At 41.6% G+C, this 16,940-nt stretch overlaps 1 protein-coding gene across 3 annotated transcripts in view; it reads left to right on the top strand.

Moving 5' to 3' along the window:
• The window catches only part of NHLRC2 (NHL repeat containing 2), a 277,896-nt gene that overhangs the window by 52,835 nt on the left and 208,121 nt on the right, over positions 1 to 16,940 (top strand). For 2 of the 3 annotated variants that reach the window (XM_078773794.1, XM_078773793.1), the window contains exon 2: positions 7,156 to 7,308. The exons of the other annotated variant lie outside the window; for it this stretch is intronic. In XM_078773794.1, the coding sequence (XP_078629920.1) occupies positions 7,156 to 7,308 (153 nt within the window). The remainder of the gene's footprint in view (positions 1 to 7,155; positions 7,309 to 16,940) is intronic. 3 annotated transcript variants of the gene reach the window in all.

Below are 16,940 nucleotides of genomic sequence, written 5' to 3'. Positions count from 1 at the left end.
CTGCTCTCTGATTGGTTGAATCGTTTTTTGGACATAGCTCGGTAAGTAATTGTCCGATTAATATGAAACCTTGAAAAGGCACATCCTCGGGTCCCCAGCAATATACCTGGCAAGTTAAAAGTATATCGGACCCGTGGTTGTCGAGAAACAGCGGTCACAGACAAACAAACGTACAGACGTACAGACGTACAGACAGAGATTACTGGAATTATAGATAGATTATGTTATTCACCTTAAACATGGCGTCTCTTCTGAACACAAAAAACACATTTTAGCAGACTTAGCTGGCGGCGCTTTTTCAGTGACGTATGCGAGAATACGTTCCCTATCATGAATGATGGTCGATACCGTCGACCGTGGCAGCCCCAAGGCATAGACATTATCGCGAATCGGTAAATATCAACAGAGGGCGCTCCACCGCAAAGCATGATGGGATCGCAAAGGGTGCAAAGGTAAACACGAACCCAGAAGAGGAAGCGTCTGTCTACGATCGACGCTGTGTTTACGGAAAGGAAGATGGCTAATGTGAAAGAAATTCAGCGTTTTTGGCATTAAAATCCAGCGATTTAAAGAAATATTTGAGGGAAAGGGGGGTTCCCATTGGAGAAGAGAAACAACCTGCTTATGCAAGAACAGTTCCTGAATGTTGAAACCTCGATTGGCCATACAAATATCGCCGGGCTGGAACTTGTCTACAATGTTCGTCATCTTTACAATTTTTTTGTCCGACGTGTTTCCTCCTGTAGGTTTGGAAATGTATGAAATTGTTTCGCTAGGTGTAATATCAACAAGGCACTTGAGAGTAAGTCTTGACTTATATTGGCTGTACACTTGCGAACAAAACTTGGGAGACGGTGCTTTGTCCTAATCCAAAGCGAAATGCGAGGTCCTCGTCGCGAAGATTAAGCCGAAGCTTCATGAGTGTCATGAGTAGTTGATCCTCTAAAGATTGAGATCGCTTAACTCCGAGTTTTGTAGTATTGTTTATTTGCCAGGTCTTGTCTTCCATTGATAATTTGCCCTTATAATAATGAAGGTTCTGTGCATGAGGGGATACTTCTGCTAATAACCACTTAAACAGGTCATAACTAGGTAAACCTGTATAAAGTTTCACAAGTTCATCACAGTTTGCTATGTCCGAAACAGTAAGCTTCTTGTTACATACTGCAATGGCAGCTTTCAGTTTTGCGACGGTGTCCTTGGCTTGCAAATACTGGCTCATGAGCTGATCACAGTTCACAGTTAATTTGTCACAGTAAAAAAGTCCTAAAAGTAGTTTAAAGTGGTCAGGATCACGTAGTGTGTCAATGTAAACAAGCAGTCGGTCAAAGTGACCGACCGCCGGCGGCGCTATTGCCCCTTTCCGATCCCATGACGCATTGCAGTTCCGATTCGCGATAAGGTCTATGCGCTATCACCGACACTTTTTCACCTTTTTCATACCTTTTAATCAGATTTAACTTATCTTCAGTCGTAACCACATTATGCTTGGAAACACTAGCATTATCCTTCTTTGGACCCATGGCTAACACAGACACAGTAAAGGAATACTGTACGTCGCCTCTGTTTTGAATGAGAACCAGCAGTTGCGCATACGTACAGTATACTGTACGTACATATATATATTTTTAATGTGCTTTTTATTGTATTTTAAATTGTTTTTTACCTTCTTTTATTGTTAATTTATGTACTATTTTATTTATTTATTTTAAATATATTTTTAAGGAAATTTTTTTTTCCACGTCTGTAGGAGTGACGTAAAGTCGCACATAATGTTCGCTGAACTGAAATTTACTCTAGAAGAGTGGCGTAAAGTCGGATTTGACGTCGGTCGAAATGGCGTAAAACGGGGTATGACTATATAGTATATATATATATATTGAAACATCATGAAGCTCCTTGACATTGACAAAAATTCCCACTTTGAGTTTTGCTCCCTGGAAAAGGCAACTTAGCAATTATTACAGCTTGCCATCGCAAACGAGTCACATTGCTGACGGTTGTTTACATCATCAGCATAGGGAAGAAATCCGAATGTTTCTAATTGTCCTCTTCCACTTGATGTTTTCAGTGGCAGGATTATTTTGTGCACTCTGCACTCTTGTTGTCGTTTGTAGAGGCAAGAATGATCTCTCAAATCTTAGACTTGAACCTTTTTCTTTTTGGCATTAAAAGTCACATGATGTGTTTTCTAGCTGTATTGTGGATCCTGTCCTCACTGAGAAATCTGAACAAGGTCTCTTTATGAAATCTGTGCCTGTTAGGATGTTTGCCTGCAAATTCATGGTTAAGGTCAAGTTGAAGGGTCATTCAGTTTGGGCGACATCCTGTTTTTTTGTATTGCTTTCATATGTGCAATTGTACCAAAAATCATAATGCTGGAAACCCATTCCTTTTGTAAAGCCTCCATTGTGTGAGGACAAACATGCCATGGTTTGACGTGTTTTTTTGCCGTATTGGAGCGGCAGGAAGGGTGAGGTTTTTATCTTCTCTGGTGCATATAGATTACAGTATATCTAGGCTCAGGCCCGTTAGTCTGTGAGGGATGCAATGAGAATAGAATGCCTCAAGAACATCGGGTTTCCTCCCTTTCAGTTTAGTGTTAAACAGCAGCAGTCACTGTTTAAAAAGGTAATCATATGTGTTTGTGGTTTGTAATGTTATTTTAAATGCCTCTGCTGATGAAGTCGTCGGAATTTTTCAAATAACGAACCCCATCATACTAACATATGCAATTTGGTGTCTGTTTCTCTTTATTTTTAACCACGATAAATTAGGTCGTTACTTATCCAATCTCAACCAAACCTTCAAGGACTCAGGTTCACATGATGGAGGTTGTAGCGACTTCATTTGCTTCCCTCCCCAAATCCATGTTGTGGTGTATAGATAGATCATCGTGCCACTTTTCCAAGGCCACTTCTAATAGAATTAACTAGAATGGCACTCGGTAGCGAGCATACCTCCGCACGGCTGAACAGTTTACGTTTTTGTATCCCACGGATCTGGATCCGGACCTGACCCAAAGTCGAATCAGCTTGTTATTTTTGCCTAACCAACTCATCCATCATGTTTGGTCATAATCCATTTACAACTTTATGAAACATCATGCTATATATCATTTATGGCCCGATCACTCAATGGTGAAGAATCATTTCAAAAAAAATTAAAATTCTCGTATCCGGATCCGGATTCAGATCTTCACCGAAATCGTTTCGATTTGTCCTTGTCACACGACCAAACCCGTCCACCAAGTTTTGTCCGAATCTGTCCATAACCTTTTGATTTTTTTTGTCTTGTTCACAAACAGACAAACAAACACAGACAGACAGACAGACAGGGATGAAAACATCACCTCCATCCATCCTCTGTGGCAAAGCTAATAACAACACTCATGATAATAGCATAAATGTTGATTTTGTTGCAAAACAATATTGATACTCATAATATCCCCCTTCCCGAAGGGTTTTTCTCCTCCTTGGCCAAATGCCGAGTCAATGTGTATGAATAGGTCTTGGCATTTCATGGGGGCACCCCTACCAAAAGTAAAAAGTTAGAATGGCACTCTTCAACATTGCGACGTTGACTGATATTCCTTCGCCCACATTATTACATCATTATACGTACTTTGTCATATAATTGAAAATTGGGTCGCCAATTTCGCTGGGATTTGAAGTTTGATTCAAATCCCTTCAGCTGTTCTCAAGTAACACATTTTTACCTGCCATGACCCCTGACCTTTGACCTCTTGACCCCATCTAATCCGTTCTTTTACCCAAAATACAAAGGATCATGGAAGAGCTATAACAAAAAACGTATCGGGACCCAACAGAACAAAAGGAACAATAGAAAGAGAGGGGGTTAACACCAACAGCAGGATTGAGGGACAAAATAGATGGAGAATTGGAGAAATAAGGAAAGTTGGGAAGAATGAGAGGTTGCAACAAACGAGTGGAGGTGAATAGTGTTTCTAAAATTTGGGAGTTTCACTAGAAGGGGCTTTAGTGGAGGATTGCATGCACCCTGCAGAAAGCTGGGAGTGGGAGGAGGGATATAGCATGGAAAGAGCAGAGGGTGCAAGACCAGAAAGGAGGCAATATAAGATGGAGAGACCACTGACCTGTCTGTGTAGTGAAAGAATAGGCCTGTAGACTGAGATTCATCGTGAGAGATTCCAATGATTTTGGAGGCCTCGGTTTTCATGGCATCAAGATGATCAAGATGTGAGGCAGAGAGGAGTGCCAACTCAGAGGGCAGTACTCCAACAAGCTGAGGATAAAAGCCTTATAGGTGGATAAGAGTTCAGGTATGCCGAGGAAGGACTTTGTACAAGAGGATGCCCAGTCGACGGGTTGCTTTGGAGGCCAGCTTGGAAATGTGGTTTTCCAAAAAAAGATTATGGCTGATAGTGAGACCCAGAAGTTTGAATGACTGAACTTCCTCCATAGGATTGTAGAGATAGTAGATAGGAGGGTTTGCCAGATGGTCCTTTCGGAGAGAGATAGCCAGAGTGTGAGATTTCTCAGGATTGAAAGTGTTTACAATACAATCTTAGTGTTTACAGTACAGTAGGGGAGGAGGTACTGTATTGTAAGTGTTTGACCAGCTTTTGATTTTTTTTTTTTTTTCAAAGTCTGAAGAGAGGGAAGAGGCAACAGCCTGCTTGTCTGAAGGATGAGAGTGGAGGGTGGAGTCATCAGCAAATAGATAAAGAGGATTTTCTAGAGAGTCAGATAGATTGTTGATGAAGACCAGGAATTGGACTGGGCCCAGAACACCACGTCGGGGCACTCCAGCTTTGACAAGGAGCGATGAAAGGATTCCGTTGAATGCCACACATTGGCTATGGGAGTGGAGGAAGTTACTAAGCCATGTGTGGAGTCGGACTTGGATGCCATAGGCAGAGTTTGGAGAGCAAGGCAGGATGCCAGACTTTATCAAAAGCTCGAAATATGTTGAGAGATGGCCCTGATCTCGCATCTGCCATCTATTGAGGACCTCCATCCATTGCTTCATCTATTCCATCTGTCCAAAGTCGAAGCATGTCCAATGTAGCATGTCCAGACCTGCTCTGATTCCAAATTGGTGACCTTAGTGAGATTAGGCTAGTAGAGAAAAACAAGGATGGATGTCATGAACTTGCTCATGATTGGAAGCAAGCGGATGGGTCTGTAGTTAAAGGGATTGGTTTTTGCACCTTGTTTATACAATGCAGTGATGTTGGCTGATTTCCAAGTAGATGTTGGATGACCTCGCGCAAATAATGGTGTGAACAGAGCAGAAAGAGAGGATGTGCAAAACCAGCAGAGCAACTTTTTTAGGATACGTGAGTTGATGCCGTCTGGTCCAGTTGTAGAATCAGCATCGAGGGTTTCATTTAACTTAATTTCTCCATCTTCAGATGTGCAAACTACAGAGTTCAGGAGTAGTTGGGTGCTGACTTAAGAAGGCACCACCAGGGTTTAGACTTTAGAGGATAAGGACAAGTTTGAAAATTCATTCTTGAGGTTGGACGGATGCTGTTTTGGTGAGACAGGTACCGATACCCAGCTAGTTAGTATGGTGACAATTTATATGACCACATATGAGGATGAGAGAGTTTGGATGAGTAGTTAAAAGTTGGTCCATGTTGTCTGAGAGAGATTTAGAGAGATGTGGACAGAGTTGTCACTGTTGGGAGGACGGTGCAAAAAAACAACAACAACACACACACACACACACACACACACACACACACACACACACACACACACACACACACACACACACACGAAGAGGAAGTTGCAGCGAAAGGCACTCCTGGGGTTGGGAGTTGTAAGTTTAGTACATAGACAGTGAGAAATGGAGAACCTTATTGATGTACAATAAAGTGCTTCTGGGGAACTTCTGGAGAAAGTGTGAGAAATGGAGAACTCCACCAGGATGGGATTCCGGCCTATCAAATCAGGAGATAAATTAGCCAAGCAGAGACGGGGATGAGTCCTGTGGGAGGAAGGATTCTGTTAAACAGATCTTGGTTTATCAGCAGTAGCCTGGGTTGAGAGATCTGTCAGGTTGGGGCAGAGGCCTCAGATGTTTGAGGTCCATACAGTTAAGGATAGGGGAGGAGGTACTGTTGGCAGGGTGCAGGAGTGTGGAAAGGTGCTAGAAGAGGTGGTGTGGTCAGGGAGAAGCTGGGAGGAGGTGGAAAGTAAGGTTAGGGTCTTTTGATCTTGGGATTTTCTTTTTAGTACTTCCATGCTTGAATAAAGCTTGTAATTGCATTCAGGCAGACTCCTTGGATCCTGGGACCCTTCAGTAGAACCTCGGAGTAGGTGCGATCCCATCTGCAGAACAGGTCGGGATCCATGGGACTTTTCAGCAGACCACAGGAACAGATGGGATTCCGTCCGAGGAGCTTGTCCGGGGCTCCAGGACCCATTCGGGGACATTCTCCCACCTGCCCTGGTATCCTCAGAGGCCTCAGGGCCGGACATGATCCACGGACGATCTCATCTGTTTTACAGGTGGCTTTTCGTGTCACCCAAGCCCCACAAAGTGGTCGACTTTGCTCCAGAGTGACCCTCTCCCTAAATAACCTTTTTGAACCCTGGGAGCAGGTGGCATCCTTGGAGCTTGAGTATGACTGTCCATATGAGTATTACTGTCCTGCCTTGTTTTTATGATTGTGAGAGCTTCGTACATTACCACCGTTTAGAGGCCATTTTTCCCCGCAAAGCGGGGGTTGGCCTTTTCGGGGACCGTGGTTGTTGTTGTTTTTTGGTCCGCTTTTTGAAGCAATGTTTTGCGGCCGGATGCCCTTCCTGCCGCCAACCCTGTTTGTCGCCTTTTATGACGCACAGGGAATTACCAGTGAACTGGTACTCAATTAGCCGACCTCGGAAGGATGACAGGCTGAGTCAACCCCCCTGGCGTTAATTCAGCAATCGACCGGGATTCGAACCCAGGATCCTTGGATCCTAAGCCGGCACCCTAGCCGCTAGCCCAACACCAGGGTTCGTACATTGTTGCCTGGTATTGAGTTATTTCCGTTTATTTCGGATTTGCCATGCAATGTAATTTGCTATATCTCAGATAATATTGTGCACTTGCATGTACGTTATCCCAATCTGATTCTGCTATTTTGCTGATGTTTGCATATTCTTTATTGTGTGACAGACCTTACCTGGCTGAATGTGGAGAGAGCATTGTCATTACACACCGATCTTCATGGCAAGATTGTAATTTTGGATTTCTTCACTTATTGCTGCATTAACTGTTTGCACATTCTACCGGACCTCCAAACACTGGAGCACTGCTGGAAAGATACAGGTGCTGTTGTTTTTTTTTTTTCCACTACCCTTTGTTACCCATAAGCCTTCGTTACCCATTGTTTCTGGCTCTGAAAGCAAAGATAGACTGACTTTGGTGCATTGTAAATGAGTTACTGAGTAAGCAGAAAGGATCTGGATCCGAACACATGCACACACACACACGTCTTGTTTTTTTCATTTTATTTCTACACGCACGCGCACACACACACACACACACACACACACACACACACACACACACACACACACACACACACACACACACACACACGATCGTCGCCAAAAATTATCAAACTGATTCAGAAAGCAATGGAGCCCGAGAATAACACGTTGATATTACAGCACTCGGAATAAAAGATCGAAATACCAGGAGTGAACATACGTCGCAGAATCTTCCAGGGAGATGGCTTTCCCCTTGCCCCCTCCTGGTTTTCCTGGCCCTGGACTCACTGGCACCCTCATTAATAAGTAAGGTCAAGTTTACCGCCGTTGATGCAGCGTCTCCTACACCACCTTATTTAAATTTTACATTAGTTTTTCGTACCTGTTGTTTGTGTCCTTTATGACGTCCTTAAAAACAGTACGTGTCCTCTTCGGAATGATTTTCAATTATGTTTGACTAGCAGACTGGCAGACAGACTAAAACAGGTTACCTTGCTCTTCCGTGCTTATGTGTGATCGGCATGAGATTCCGCACAATTTGCCAAATGCAGTGCCAAGGTTCGGCTAAATTGCAAGTTCGTGTTCCGATTCATGGTCAATAGTATTCATGAAATATAACACTCGATTGAAATTAAGTAGTTCCTCGATTATAGATTGATGCCGGTGACAGACAGATTGAACCGAATACCTAATCCCACTTTGCGCTTCATGCACAGAATAAAAATTCCTAAGCTACAGTAGTTGATTCACACGGTGGGTGTCTATGACTCATTATAATAAGTAACCCCAGCCCCACTCTTCCCCTCCCATGAATCAAAAAGTAAAAAGGAGGAAGAGGGGAAAAAAACAAGCCAATAACATTCAATGTACTCAGAACAAATTCTTATGGAAGAATGGATGATTGGACATTGTGGTATATCCTATCTGGTGCAGGCAGATAAGAGGGCCGAGCTTGTGGTATTGACAATGATGTGGAATTAATTTTTAAACTTCTCTTACTTCCAGCACAATATGTCACTCTTAGAGACTTGGCGACGCTTTGCCTGATGTCAGTGGATAATACACCATGCATAACAAGTGTGGAATGAAAGTTGATTTTACTGAATGGTTTGGTACAAGTCAATGTTTCGCCCAAAAGTCCATATAGTTTCATTACGATTGAGTAATATAAAGAATAATATCGGACGATTATATAAGGATCACAAGTATAACTAGAATGGTACTCTGTAGAGTGCATACCTCTGCCATGCTGAACAGTTTACGTTTTGTATCCCACTGATAGGCCGGATCTGTATCCAGACCTGAACCGAAATAGAATCTGCTTGTTCTTGTGACCTACCCAAATCATTCAACAAGTTTTGTCCGAATCTGTCCACAACCTTTTGAGATACACAACAAACAACAGGCATTTTAAAGGCCATTTTCCCTGCTAGAGCGGCGGTTAGCGGGGGTTTTGAGATATCCTGCTATACATCATTTTTGCCCTATCACTAAATGGTGAAGAATCATTTAAAAAATCTAGTATCTGGATCTGGATCTTCACAAAAATCCAATCAATTCGTCCTTGTCACACACAAAACCTGTCCACCAAATTTCGGCCCTTGTTACACACACACAAATTTCGCCCGAATCCGTCCGTAACTTTTAAAAATATCCGGCTGACAAACAGACAAACAGAAAAACAAACGGGGCTGAAAACATAACATCCCTCTACCTTTGTGTGGAGGTAATACAGTTCTAGTGCTTTTACAGACTTGTTAACGTTTTTTTGGGGGTCAATAGTTGGGTAATACAGATGATTGTCATCACGTGACCTACAGGTACCTCTTGCCACTGTTGATGTCAAAGTGCACGAGTCTACCGTTAGAAAGAGCCTGCACAAATTTGATCTACATGGGAGGTGTGCCAGGAGGAAACCTTTGCTGTCCAGAAAGAACATCAGGGCAAGACTAAAGTTTGCCAATGAACACCTAGGCAAAGACCAGCACTTCTGGAACAATGTGCTCTGGACAGATGAGTCAAAGGTAGCGCTATTTGGCCACAGTACCAGAAGATATGTTTGGCGAAAACCAAAGACAGCATTTGACCACAAGAACCTGATACCAACTGTAAAGCATGGAGGTGGAAATATTATGGTTTGGGGCAGCTTTGCTGCATCAGGGCCTGGGCAGCTCACCATCATAGAATCCACCATGAATTCTTCATTGTACCAGAGGGTGCTTGAGGATAATGTGAGGCCATCTGTCGGAAAGTTGAAGCTCAACCGAAGGTGGACCTTGCAACATGACAATGACCCTAAACATACCAATTGTTGTTGAATTTTGAAAATAAAAACATTGTTGAAATGAAGATCAAATAGCTGTGTGTTGAAATATGTTGAAAAAGTCAAAACTTTACATGGGGTGTACTTACTTTTTCACGTGACTGTACATACATATACATACATACATACATATACACACAAATACACACAAATACATACACACCCATACACACATACAATTACACATGCACACATATGCACACCTATACACACATATACACATACATACATACATACATACATTCATACATACATGCATACATACATACATACATAATACATACATACATACATACACAGATGCACACACATAAACATACATACAGATACATATACACATACATATACACATACATACACAGACACATATACACATACATACAAACATACATACAAACATACATACACAAACATACACACATACACACATACATACACATGCACAGATACACACACATGCATACACATGCACACACATACACACACACATGCATACACATGCACACACATACACATATATATATATATATATATATATACACACATAAACACATACACATACACACATAAACACATACACACATACATACACACACATACATACACACACATGCATGCACATACACACACATGCATACACATACACACATGCATACACATACACACATACATACATACACACACACATACATACATACATACATACACATACATACATACATACATACATACATACATACATACATACATACATACACACATACATACACCTACACACACATACACACACACACATACATACATACATACATACATACATACATACACACCTACATACATAAATGCACATTAACGTCAGGTCGGGTTGACTCAGTCTGTCATCCTTCCGAGGTCAGCAAAATGAGTACTAGATAAGTGCAATCCCTCTCTATACGACAGGGATTGCATCAGCAGAAAATGTGCTCAATGAAAATAATGCAACCAGCAGCCGGGTGGCTGCACACGAGCCACCACTCGTATATTATCATGCATGTGTAATTACAGTGTGGTAAGAAATTTTGACGTTAATATTGGAAGAACATAAAAGGGCAATGTGGCTGGGCAGGCTCGGTCTGCTTTTGCACGTCATTGTGTGCAATTTGGCCACAAATTTTGCCTGGGCGGAACCTGCATATTTGGCATCACCTATTCACACAGGAAGTACTGACAAGGTCACATGTTGTCAAAATCATGACAAGTCTTTTCTTTTCTCTCTCGCTTTTAGACATTGCTTCTGAGCATGATTGGGATTAGGGTAATAAATGTGTTCCTGAACACATGGTGCTCTTTCATTCATGTTTTGAAACATTTTAAACAATATTACCATATGCCTGCATTCTGTTTAAATCCCTCTCTTCCTTTCCGAATAAAAACATTGCCTCAAACAGGGAACCATGATTGTCATGGGGCCCGCAAGGCTAACCCCCGCTCTCGCGGGGGAAAATGGCCTTAAAACGATCATTCATTCATTCATTCATTCATTCATTCTTTCCGACGTCTGAACTCCCAACCCACCCTCTAATCATTTCCTCCATTGTAAAGACCCTGGTCTTTTGAATTCATCCTAATCTTTCCTTTTGTTTTGTTGCTATACAACCGTTCTTTTAACACGATAACCAGAATCGTGCAATGGTTAACACGAGGATCAAAAAAAAAAAAAAACCACCTTTAGAGGCCATTTTTCCCCGCAAAGTGGGGGTTGGCCTTTTTCGGGAACCGTGGTTGTTGTTGTTTTTTGGTCCCATATTTGAAGCAATGTTTTACGGCCGGATGCCCTTCCTGACGCCAACCCTGTTTGTCGCCTTTTAACGACAAGCAGGGAATTACCAGTGAACTGGTACTCAATTTGCCGACCTCGGAAGAATGACAGGCTGAGTCAACCCCCCTGGCGTTAATTCAGCAATCGACCGGGATTCGAACCCAGGATCCTTGGATCCTAAGCCGGCGCCCTAGCCGCTCGCCCAACACCAGGGCAGGTTAACACGAGGATCAGCTAGGCGTTAATGCCAGGACAACCTCCTTTGATCCTTGTGCTATCCCTATTTTCCTTATTTATTGCAGCCTGGCTTCTTGGCCTATTGCTTGACAATCATCCCTTTATCCCAAAGATTTCTCCTTCAAACTAAATTCCCTATCTGGCATGCAGAAACCTAAAAGTATCTCTGACGTAACCCCCCCCCCCCCCCCACACACATCACACCCCTCCCACCACCTCCCTCACCCTTACTTATTCAAAAATACAAAAACCCCGATGTTTCTCACCATTTCCTTAATCAATACGGACTCTTTTGCATCTGCCTCCTATTTATTCCCTTCTGTTGTTGAACTCTCTTTTTGTCAGCTTTGAGTTTATTATATTTAAAGTTCCGGTTTTCCTAATTTATATCGATTGCTAGGAGTACTCGTTTCAGCATTGATACCTGTCATCCCACTGCTTCTCAACCTCAAATCAAACATTCATCTCTCATCCTTGCTTTGTTTTTAAAACTTTATGCTTTTCGACTCTGCTAGCTCTTCCTGTACTCCAAAACTATGGGCCTTATTTTTCTGCAGTTGAATGTTCATAGGTGAGTTTGTTACATACAGTACATGCAGGACAAGGAGATGAAGAAACATCATTATTGTTTTTACCATCTCCTCTCCTTCTCCCTCCTTTGTGCTTTTGAATATTTCCCTATTGATTCTTCTTTTTTGCAATTGTTTTTATGTTTTGCTATGCATTATGTTTTGCACTCTGTCAAAGCGTCTTTGGGCTTCCTGAAAAGCGCTATATAAAATAAATGCATTATTATTATTATTATTATACATACATACATACATACATATTGCATGCACATACATACACACGCACATACATACATACACACACATGCATGCACATACACACGCACGCACACATACATACACACATACATACACACATACACACACACACACACACACACCTCATCCTATACCTAAACACGTAATATCTGCTCATGTCGTATTCAAAAAGGTGTAAATTGTATCATTGCAGAGGCCATCAATTTCCATCGTGCTTTGTACTTGCTTTTCTTCATGCCATTTACTCTCCCGATACAAATTACACCACAAATTATACTTGACTAACACTTGGGAACAATACCTCTACAGGGCACTGCATGCAGGGTCTTTCACATCACATCCCGTCATGCTCAGTCGTTATCCTGTGCGGAGGAAATGGAAATGTCCAATTATAGTGAAAATGGTGCCGAAGCAGGAGATTGGGTGCACATTGGAGGAGTCTTTCGATTAGGGTAATGACCCCACCACGACCAGCATACTAATATTATCCGCAATATAAGGAGACAAACACTATGATACAAATCGGTGCAGGCTGTTATGATTTATTCGGTCAAATTAAATCAGTAAAAGTTTATTGGTGCAAAAGCTGAACTTACAAGAGCCACATGCACGAGTAATCCCCACACTTTTTGAAAAGAAACCTGGGAATATTGTCATCCTCCAGCTCCGGGAACTCCGTCTGTCCGTCAAACTTTTATAAGTCCAGCTTTTGCATTTGTAAACTTTTACTAACATGATACAAAGTGCGTGCAAACTTGTTTCTGCCTTGAGTTTTTAAACATGATCTCGTGTCTCATCTGGCAGAAATTCTGAAAGCCACTTTCTCAGATAGTTTTAAGGTATACTTGTCTAAGCCCGACTACTAAATGGCCGAGCTGCCCAAATGACCTTTCTGTAAACAAAGCCTTTCCATTGTCTGTGATGTTTCCATACTTCATTGTTTTGCCAGAATGTTCATAAAAGTTTGTCAACCAGTGTCTTCTCTATTGGTGTCTCCTTTTTATTGCCCTCGCCAGTGGAGAGGGTATTGCATTTGAGTCCGTTTGTCTGTCTGTTTGTCTGTCTGTTTGTCGGTCTGTTTGTTTGTCTGTTTGTCTGTCTGTTTGTTTGTCCGCACAGAATAAATATGATTTTCTCTGCAACCGTTTGTCCGATTGACAGGAAATTTTCACCATCGGTGCACCTCATCCTGGAGAATTTATTTTAGCGATAATTATGACGTCATAGGTCACGTGATAGGGGCGCCATCTTGGAAAAACTGAAAAACTTTGCACCTCTATATCTCCGAAAGTGCTGCATAAATTTTTTTTGAGACATGGCTCATTGTAAAGAACTCTCCACGGGGAATAACATCTGTTAATTATGTTGTCATAAGTGCCTCCATCATGACGTCATAATTCGACAAGTACAAAACTTCATCCGATCAAGATGAAATTTCTTGAGCATCATCAAGGAATAAATTGGTGGAGGAAAAAACAATAATGATGACGTCATCTGTCACGTGGTTCGGCCGCAATATTTGTTTTAACACAAAGGCCTTAAAAACCACTAAAACACATCCTGGCGAGGGTCTGCATTCTCTGATTGCTCTTTCTTGTTTTGTAATGCTGAATGAACTTTGGGCAATTGACGAGTTGCAAGAACTTGAAAAAGCAAATTGTGGTTAATGATATTACTGATTTGGAGCATTGTATAGTCTTTCTTTTTAGGATAAAAATGACTTTTGATATGCAGTTGGATCGTGGTTTGCCTGATTTTGAATCGGTCTTTTGTTCAAGCAAAATTGGATGTGGGTGTCCATTAGGCTCATCATTCCTCTTCTTTATCCACACTGCATTCATTATTCGATCAGTTTACTTATCTTCGATGTAATAAGTCGATTCTCATCATTAATTTGAATATAACTTTACATCTCCTTCCCTTTACATCATCCAGTTGTCTCTTGATGAAAAACAAAAAAAGTGCCATTGTGCAGTTCAGGTATCGCTGATTTGATGGATGCGGCTGTCCACCGTGGACCGTGGGACAGTTTTATTATGAGAGAATTATGCATGAAGATTTTCTTTTCTTTACTGAACTGTCAACTCTGTCTTGTTCTAGACTCCCTAGAAGGATCTAAGCACACAAGCTGAGTTTCAGGATATTGAGGTGGGTAAAGGTGCATCCTCACTGAGGATTCCTCAGGAGTTCCTAATCCTTTCTGGTAGACCTGTTGCGTACCTAATTAATTATCATTCATTATTACTAATTTATAAGCCACATGCACTTGTTATCCCCACGCTTTTTGAAAATAAATGTGGGAATATTGTAATCCTCCAGCTCCAACGCATCCTATTGCATCCTAAACGGTTGTACAGAAATTCACCAAACTTGGTAGTTATAATCAACACATCCAAAGAAGGTGCAAGAGCAATATAATTTCTGGACCTGCCACCTGGTGTGGTAAGGTCAAAAGGTCAACTAACCAAAAATACAATTATTGTTAAAACATTTTTTAAATTGAACTTTGTATATGCAATCAACATGGGGGGGGGGGGGGTGCGTGAAATATGTAATGATTGTTTTGGATTTGACCCCCGGGTTCATGCCCCAGGGCCTAAAGACTTTGGGTCACAGCATACGGGCAAAAATTTTTAAACTCCAAATTTGATGTTGCGTCATTCCTGGTGAAACTTTTTGCCATCGACGTCACTCTAGCTTGGATTGCTTGTGCAAATGAGAGGAAAACCACCACGTTGTTCTTGTAGCTCCACTTTTTGGATACAGATGTTTCCATTTAGTAAGATTGTGCCTTTAGTAAGTGTGTTTAAGTGTGTTTAAAGTAAGTGTGTTTTCACATTTAGTACATTTATGAAAATTATGAAATTATGAAAAATGTCATTCATTTATGTCATTCATTTCATTCATTGTCATTCATTAATTGTCATTCAAAATGTCATTCATTTATGAAAAACACATTTAGTAAGTGTGTTTTCTGGTTGTGGGAATCGTAATTGTGCCTTCGTGTTCTAGGAACTTGTTGTTATGAGCACATAGCTCTTAAAAATCTTGGTTGGTGTTTGCTCCTGTAGATACCCATCCTTATGGCGGAGGCAGTGCATGACAGGCTGTGTCTCCCCATTGAATGAAATACAGATTTTCTTATCTATTTCCTGACAGTCGTTGTAACCCTTTGGCTGTTCATGATGTCTACTTCGCAGGCAACATGTTCATATTAAAATTTGCATGGAAATGTTTGTGACGGAGCACTAATTTCCTCTTCGCAACAACGAAAAGGTGACTGCTGAGAGAGAGAGAGAGAGAGAGAGAGAGAGAGAGAGAGAGAGAGAGAGAGAGAGAGAGAGAAAGAGAAAGAGAAAGAGAAAGAGAAAGAGAAAGAGAAAGAGAAAGAGAACGCACACGCACATTATACTATTAATGGGCATCATGTTCTTTTTAAAGATCTGTGACGATTGTTTGTAGTTCTTCCATCGTTCATCAAAGCTGGCGAACCTGCAGGGTAATTGGCTCCACAATTGAAGGCTCAGGGCCGCTTCAATTTTTTTACGACATTGAAAGAGCCGAGATGAAAATGGCAATTTAATGGCAATGTCTTCTCATTTCCGCCGCTGTCCAGATCTGTTGCTTGAGGTGGGAGGATGGCGGTTATCTCTAATCCTACAAAGCTGTGACATTTTGCACAAGACGGTTTCATTAAATTGAGGTAATGTTTTTTTTAAAGTTTTTTTCATACAGTAAATAATAATAATAATAATAATTCATTTATTTTGTATAGCGCTTTTCCAGAAGCCCAAAGGCGCTTTGACAGAGTGGAAAACATAATGCATAACAATACATGAAAACAACAATTGCAAAAAGACAAGAATCGAGAAAACAAACAGCAGCGATATACGGCATATATATAAGACAAGAATCAAAAAGACAAGACAAGAATCAATAGGGAAATATTTAAAGCAAAAGGAGGGAGAAGGAGAAGAGATAGTCAGGGGTTAAATGCTGTGGGTTGAATGTTGAATGCAGCGTTGAACAGGTGGGTCTTTAGTGATGTTTTGAATGTGGTGAGTGAGGAGGAGTCTCTGATGGTGTGAGGTAGTGAGTTCCAGAGGGTGGGAGCAGCGATGGAGAAGGCCCTGTCCCCCCAGGATCTGAATTTGGTCCGGATGGAGGGGGTCAGGAGGTTGGTACCAGCAGAGCGGAGGTTGCGGGTGGGAGTGTGTCTGGAGAGGAGGTCAGCCAGGTAGGATGGGGCCAGGTTATGGAGGGCTTTGTATGTCAAGAGGAGG

The sequence above is a fragment of the Myxine glutinosa genome, chromosome 3 (genome assembly GCF_964187855.1).
Source record: "Myxine glutinosa chromosome 3, kmMyxGlut1.1, whole genome shotgun sequence".
Lineage (NCBI taxonomy): Eukaryota > Metazoa > Chordata > Myxini > Myxiniformes > Myxinidae > Myxine > Myxine glutinosa.
The sequence above is the reverse complement of the archived record's forward strand: the minus strand, read 5'-3'. Positions and strand labels throughout refer to the sequence as shown.